We start from the raw sequence: 8,261 nt of genomic DNA, 5'->3' as shown, positions 1-8,261 counted from the left end.
TCCTCCGAGGCCTCTCTCCTTGGCTTGCCGGTGACTGCCATCTTGCTCGTCACACATGGTCATTCTCTGTGCCGCCTTGGTTTCGGTGTTGTGTCCAAATTTCCTCTTACAAGGATACTAGTCAGAATGGATTATGCTGCTGCTGCTAAGTTGCTTCAGTCGTGTCCGGCTCTAGCGACCCCATGGACTTCAGCCCACCAGGCTCCTCCATCCATGGGATTTTCCAGGCAAAAGTACTGGAGTGGGGAGACATTGCCTTCTCCGAGAATGGATTATGACCCACCCTAAAAGCCTGGTTTTAACTTAATCACTTGTTTAAATGCCTCCAAACACAGTCACATTCTAAGATTCTCAGGGTTAGGACTTTAGTATTTGAAGGGGGCATACCATTCAGCCCATAACCATCTATTTTAATATTATCATTTCAAAACACTGTGACCAAGTGCATGCTTCTGAAAAGAAATTATTTTATTTTAGGATATCTTTACATAATTTAAAATAGGATCTATACTGCAATTAGTTGAATTATATCAATAATATTTTCCTATAGGTAACTTACATTTAGAAAGGTAGTCAACAAAATGAAAAAATGTTTTTGTTTAATTCATATTCACAAAGTATTTATTAAGTAGTCTATTATATGATTTCTCTGAAAATGCAGTATAAAAGATCTTTCTTAAAACAAATTTTTAAACCTAAAATATCATTAGTATACAATCCTAAACTGAAAATTTTAAAACAGACTAGTCTCATTTTACATGGGAAGAAGATATGAAAAGAGTTATTGTTACTGCCTGACCCTAACTGATCACCAATAATACTTTTCCTAGAAGATGATGGTATATGAGATACAGGACCACTTAATGATGCTTATGTTTGGTTGGATAGCTGTTTTAATTACAATTTCAAATCTTATAGATACAGAAATTCTATTTTTTTTTCCAGAACAAGCATATCCTTGTAATATAATGGGGGTGAAAAGAAACATTCAATTTTAACTGTTGAGCCCTTTTACTTTTTGAGCTTAGTAGTCAACATATTTTCTTTTCCCTTTATAGCTTGGAGTTCATCTGATTCATTAGCTTCTCCAATTTGATTGCCAGGGCCATGTTTCCTTTAATCTTCAATTTTCCTGACATGAATGCCATTGTTGGTTTTAGTTTCCCTAAAATGAGAAAATGAGAGAAGAAAAAGCAGCATTAATGCCCTTAGGGATATACCACTTCAAGAACATGCATTATAAAAAAGAATTTCTGAGTTCTATAAACCTCTGAAGCACAGAAATTTCTTTTATACCAATTTTTTTATCAGTGTCTTGGGAATCCCAACTCCTTGATTTAGATTTTAACAGTATCTTATAAGAGATAATATAAAAACAACAATCAACAAAAGATGTCAAAAAGCTGAAGATGCAACATGTATATGTTAGTTACACAACACTAAAGAATAGATGGCCCTCAAATGAGTTGTAGTAAACAGATACTATTTTAATTAATTTTTCAACCTTTGTAGTTCATTAAAACTCTTAATATTTCAAGTTTAGATTCAAAAACTCAAATGGCATAAATGAGTATAATCTTTTTAAGAAATGACAGTAAAAGTATAGATACAAAGTATGTCTCAACAGTATTTTAACCACAGAAATGCCAGAATATACAATGGTGAGCACTGAAACAGAATTGTAGCTAATAATAACATAATAAATAGGAGCTCCTGGAGGGAGAGAACTTTGTTTTTGTTTGCTGCTTTCACTTCCCGGTCTTTTCACTGTTAGGCTTCAGCTAAAAAACTGCGCCTTGCTCTCTCACTCTCTAGCAAAACCCACCATAGTGCACAGCCCCACTCATGCATATACAGCTTCCAATCAGCTTTACAGAGCTTTGCCTGTGAAGATGAATGGACATCAAATGGGGACAAATATCTTTGATATATATATATAGATCACTCCAAACCAAAACCAGATGAAAGCAATTTGGGGGAAACAGAGACTGCAGGCGCAGGAAAAATGGAAAAGAAGTAAATAAACAAAATTCATGTCCTCATTGATGATAAGAGAAGCTGTAACAATGTATCAAGAACTGGATGCTGGAAAAAAGGGTCGGGGAGGAGGAGAAGCCCTGGAAAGGGAGAAAAAGAGGAGGCGATGAAATGCAGGAGAGAAAAGAGGAAACAAAGGAAAGGGGAGAAGCAGGTGAAAGGGAACAGAATGGGGTAGAGTGAGGAAGAAGGGGACAGTAAGAACAAGAAAGAAACTGAGAAAACGTGAGTGAACGCTTGGAAATTAAGATTTGATATATCAACAATACTAAAATATAACAGAAAGGAGACACTTGCAATCTTCTGGTCACAGCAGTCAGTCTCTTTACTGCAATACTCCTCCCACTACTAAATAAGCCTCTCTCCACAAACTAGTCCCCCCCATACACACAATAATCTTTTCAAATGAAGTCTCTCCTTACTGTATACATATATATGTAAAGTGAAAGTCACTCAGTCGTGTACAGCTCTTTGCGACCCCACGGACTATGCAGTCCAAGGAATTCTCTAGGCTAGAATACTGGAGTGGGTAGCCTTTCCCTTTTCCAGGGGATCTTCCCAACCCAGGGATCGAAAGCAGGTCGACCGCATTGCAGGCTGATTCTCTACCAGCTGAGCCACAAGGGAAGCCCAAGAAGACTGGAGTGGGTAGCCTATCCCTTCTCCAGTGGATCTTCCCAACCCAGGAATCGAACTAGGGTCTTCTGCATTGCAGGCGGATTCTTTACCAACTGAGCTATCTACAGATATATATGTATATGTATGTAAAGGAATACAAAGGAAAGTATAAGAAGGCCCTAAATGTGAGGTGATTACATCGGAGATTTAATATTTCCTTCAGAATGTGAGAAGTGAGAAAACTGAGAACTAACAAAGAAATAAGATACATTCCCAAAGAGCCCATCAACTATCCAGGAAGATTAATGAAAAATGACCAGACCACCCAGGATCATTGTGAAGTTTCAGAACACTACAGAGAAAGAGACTGTTTTGATTCCAAAACTTTCAGAAAGAGGAGGCGTCGATACAAAAGATTAAGAATAAAGAATAATAACAAATCCTCCATGGTAATCTTAGAAAATGGAGCAATGACTTCAAAATTCTAAGAGAAGATGAATTTCAAACAGGAAATCTCTACCCAGAAAATAATCAATTCCACTCTTAGGAGTCAACCCAACAGAAATGAAAATATGTATCTATACAAATATATGTATGAAAATATTCACAGCAGCATTATTCATAATAGCCAAAAACTGTTTGAAAGTGAAAGTCGCTCAGTCTTGTCTGACTCTTTGTGACCCCATGGATTATACAGTCCATGGAATTCTCCAAGCCAGAATACTGGAGTGGGTAACCTTTTCCTTCTCCAGGGGAATCTTCCCAATCCAGGGATCAAACTCAGGTCTCCCGCATTGCAGGCTGATTCTTTACCAGCTGAGCCACAAGGGAAGCCCAAGAATACTGGAGTGGGTGGCCTATCCCTTCTCCAGCAGATCTCCCCGAACCAGGAATAGAACTGGGGTCTCCTGTATTGCTGGCAGATTCTTTACCAACTGAGCTATGAGGGAAGCTATTTAAAACAACCCAAATGCCTGTCAGCCGGTGAGTGGATAAGTATGAGCTATACCCTATAACGGAATATTATTTAGCAACGAAAACGAACTGAACTATTGATACATGCTACAACATGATGGATGAAGTAAAAGAAAATGAAAGACTATATTGTTTAATTTCATTTATATGAAATGGTCAGAAACAGCAAATCTATAAACAGCAAGTCAGTGTGGGCTGGCTGGGCAGTAAAGAGGAACTGACTGCAAAGAGACAGACAATTTTGGAGGGAGTTATAGAAATGTTCTCAAACTGGATTATAAGTGATGTTGTACAACCCTATAAATTTACTAAAAATCATATACACTTACAGTGAGTGGATTTTATGGTGTGTAAGTTATACTTTAACAAAACTGTTCTGAAAAATACTGCTGCTGCTGCTGCTGCTAAGTCGCATCAGTCATGTCCGACTCTGTGCGACCCCATAGACGGAGCCCACAAAGCTCCCCCGTCCCTGGGATTCTCCAAGCAAGAACACTGGAGTGGGTTGCCATTTCCTTCTCCAATGCATGAAAGTGAAAAGGGAAAGTGAAGTCGCTCGGTCGTGTCCGACCCTCAGCGGCCCCATGGACTACAGCCCACCAGGCTCCTCCACCCATGGGATTTGCCAGGCAAGAGTACTGGAGTGGGCTGCCATTGCCTTCTCCAGAAAAATACTGGTAGTAAGCACAATTTTATATGTATGCATGTGTGTGTGTGTGTATTTCTCCTCCCAAAATACTAATCAGGTAAATCTTGTACAGTTTATTTTCTTTCTGTTATAATGTTTTGGAGAAGGCAATGGCACCCCACTCCAGTACTCTTGCCTGGCAAATCCCATGGGTGGAGGAGCCTGGTAGGCTGCAGTCCATGGGGTCGCCGAGGGTCGGACACGACTGAGCGACTTCACTTTCACTTTCCACTTTCATGCATTGGAGAAGGAAATGGCAGCCCACTCCAGTGTTCTTGCTTGGAGAATCCCAGGGACGGGGGAGTGTGGTGGGCTGCCGTCTATGGGGTCGCACAGAGTCGGACACGACTGAAGTGACTTAGCAGCAGCAGCAGCAGTATAATGTTTTGCCACACAGTGGCCTCTACTGGCCAAAAGGAGAGATTTTTTATATTAATAACACATTCACTATATAGATTAGGTCACAGACATGCTATGGTTTCTTAAAGGAGAATGCTTAGGACATGAGAACTAAATTGCACCAGTTCAAAGAGAGTAGGTGGGATAAAGAGTAAGAATGAAAAGACATAAGAAACAGAAACAAAGCTTATCTGTTCCCAATCTGAACTGCTGCTATAAATCTTGTAAGAAAAAAAAAAAAAAATATATATATATATATAAATTACTCATTTAGCTGACTGACCTCCCCCAGTCAATCCAGGGGCACATTCACAGAAAGACATAAATGTAAAGTTCATTGTTACAAGTTTATTCTACATAAAGAAAATGTAAATTAAAGAGGTCACTGGACTCTTTCTCCTCCGAAGGGCAAAATACCATGATTTAGAAGAGCAAGAGCTTGGGAGTTAGCTTGGATTCTAATCCTAACTCCAACACTGACTCACCCACCAAGTGACTCTGTATTTATTATTTAATTCATCAATACCTCAGTCTTTCTTTTTATAAAATGGAGAAAATCTTTTATCTCAAGCCATTATTGGGATCATTGCTTAACTCAACAGTAATCATATATATGTGAACTATAACTACTTGTGAAATGACAATATTTTTTTAAATTTTAAAGATTTTTAAGTTCAAAATATTATATATTTATAAGGTTCAAAATCTCCAAACATTTATTGAGCATCCAAAGCCCTGTGTTTAAGCCCTACAGGGAAACAGATTTTGAAATACTAAACAAACACTAAAGAAACCATTAAAAATGATTACAAAGATAACTCTTTGTTAACATTAAAAGATGTTATAATGTAATAAGTGAAAAAGGTTACCAAACAATGCTATACTCATGTTTTTATAAGCACATATACATATTTATATACATTCAATATATATATATATATAGGCTTCCCTGGTGGCTCTGCCTCTAATGCAGGAGACCTGGGTTCGATCCCTGGGTCGGGAAGATCCACTGGAGAAGGAAATGGCAACCCACTCCAGGATTCTTGCCTGGAGAATCCCATGGATGGAGGAGCCTGGTGGGCTACGTACAGTCCATGGGGTTGCAAAGAGTCGGACACGACTGAGCAACTTAACTTCTAACTTCTAATATATATATATATATATATTATATTTCTAACATATCCACTATACAGACGTGGCTATGGTTTCTTAAAGGAGAATGCATTTAAACCAAACATATTTTGTTTAAACTTTAAACTAAAAATCAACTGATGAAAAAAAAAAATCAACTGATGGTCATTCTTCAGTAGTACAATAAAAATATTTTTATTTACTTTCCTTATTCCTAAGCATATTTTCTAATTTTTGAACCATGAATATTTAGCATTACTGTTTAAAAAATGGGGGGCGGGGAGCAGATGTTGAAGAAACCTCAGTCATTAGTAACATCATACACATCAAACACAAACTGGCTCTGATAGTATGCAGGCCATGAGCATCCCGGGCTAGAAATGGAAAACGAGACTTATACAGCACAGAGTACATTCTGACTGATCTTCAATTTATGAAGGTTAAAAGAGAACAAAGAATAACATTCATAACGCAAATGATCTTTAGGATCTTGAGGTTAAAATGTTATAATACTTTTGTTTAAAGTGCTACTATTTCAGTATTTGAGCTGGTGGCTCAGATGGTAAAGAGTCTGCCTGAAATACAGGAGACCCAGGTTCAATCCCTGGGACTTCCTAGGTTCAAACCCGGGAAGATCCCCTGGAGAAATGGCAACCCACTCCAGTATTCTTGCCTGGAAAATCCCATGGATGGAGCAGCCTGGCAGGCTACGTACCATGGGGTTGCAAAGAGTAAGACACAACTGAGCAACTTCACTCTACAAGTACACGTGTTAATTAACTACCCATCTGGAGTTGTGTTGCAGAGTAGAAAACAGAAAAGATTACCCTAACATTTTTCTAGTACAATTAAAGATACATAGGCAGAATAGAAAATGATGTACAAGCTTCTCTTGGTTATGGATTCCTCAGAAACAGGGTCACTGGGCCATGGGATATGGCTACAGTTTCCTATTACAGTAGCTGGCAAGATTGAAGCATGATCTTCTCTCTATAGATGAGCTGCAGTTAAGTTCAGTACCTCCAGTTTCCAAGATGTTATTAGAAATGATACCTTAGTCCAAATGGCAGAAATGAAGTCTACCTAGGAGTTCTTCTGATTTATCTATCAGTTCCCAATACTGTCTTATTAGCTTTTCAGCCATGCAAAAACAGTATTTTGACATCTGTGCCCCATTGTTTGATGAAGTTGAAGGGTCAGTATAGGTAACGATAAGAATCACCGTTTCAAAACTATGTACTCTTCAAATCAACATAAATAGTCACTAAGACTGCACTGCTACAACATGTTTGAGTCTTGATTATTTGAAAAGGGATAAAGCAAAATGTAAAGCAGAATATTAAAAAGCAGAGACATTACTTTATTGACAAAGCTCCGTATAGTCAAAGCTATGGTCTTTCCAGTAGTCATGTATGGATGTGAGAGTTGGATTATAAAGAAAGCTGATCACCAAAGAATCGATGCTTTTGAACTGTGGTTTTGGAGAAGACTCTCGAGAGAGTCCCTTGGACTACAAAGAGATCAAACCAATCAATCATAAAGGAAAGCAGTGCTGAATATTCTTTGGAAGGACTGATGCTGAAGCTGAAACTCCAATACTTTGGCCACCTGATGTGAAGAACTGACTCATCAGAAAAGACCTTGATGCTGGGAAAGATTGAAGGCAGGAGGAGAAGGGGACAACAGAGGATGAGATGGTTGGATGGCATCACCGACTTGATGGACATGAGTTTGAGCAAGCTCCAGGAGCTGGCAATGGACAGGGAAGCCTGGCATGCTGCAGTCCATGGGGTCGCAAAGAGTTGGACATGACTGACTCAACTGAAAGCAAGATGTTAGAACAAAATTTTTCTTGAGCAGTCAACTAGTAAAATTTAAAAACTCACCTGAAAACATTTTTACAAAATCATCAGCAGACATACTCATTACTACATCTGCCTGATCAGAAGGCTCTCCATATCCAACATTACCACCCTTGCTTTTAAGATCAAGAAACCATGTTCCACCATCTTCACCTGCACAGAAACAAAGATAGAAATAAATGTCAATGAAGCTCTGTTCTTAATAACTGCACAATTAGAATAATCATACATAATGCTGTTACCCAGGCTGAAATTCCCAGGCCTCTATAAAATTCAATATTTAAGAACTTATTATGTGCCAGGCACTAGGCTAGGCTCTGAAGACTCTGCAATAACATGGTTCATACAAAAGACAAAATGGAGGGCAATGTGGAGTCAGGAAAGTCCAGCCAAAGCAGAGATTTAAAAGTTAGGTAAGAATTTGCTAGAAGAGGAACTAAAAAAGTACAGAAGATAGAAAGAGAATGGATGGTGGCCTCAGATGAACTCATGAGGCAGTCCCTGTCTTTATTCTACAGGATATGCCATGGAAGGAGAATGGCATTAGGTTT

At 38.6% G+C, this 8,261-nt stretch overlaps 1 protein-coding gene across 1 annotated transcript in view; it reads right to left on the bottom strand.

Annotated features, from left to right (window-relative positions):
• Window positions 1-447: 447 nt before the first annotated feature.
• The window catches only part of HSDL2 (hydroxysteroid dehydrogenase like 2), a 56,756-nt gene continuing 48,942 nt past the window's right edge, over window positions 448-8,261 (bottom strand). Inside the window, exons 10-11 of the mRNA XM_040239410.1 lie at window positions 7,735-7,863; window positions 448-1,165 (exon numbers count right to left, since the gene is read on the bottom strand). Of these exons, the coding sequence (XP_040095344.1) occupies window positions 1,053-1,165; window positions 7,735-7,863 (242 nt within the window). The 3' untranslated portion in view covers window positions 448-1,052. The remainder of the gene's footprint in view (window positions 1,166-7,734; window positions 7,864-8,261) is intronic.

This window comes from Oryx dammah, unplaced genomic scaffold, assembly GCF_014754425.2.
Source record: "Oryx dammah isolate SB20612 unplaced genomic scaffold, SCBI_Odam_1.1 HiC_scaffold_1, whole genome shotgun sequence".
NCBI classification, from domain to species: Eukaryota; Metazoa; Chordata; class Mammalia; order Artiodactyla; family Bovidae; genus Oryx; species Oryx dammah.
Note: the sequence above shows the minus strand (reverse complement) of the source record. Positions and strands in the feature narration are given on the sequence as shown.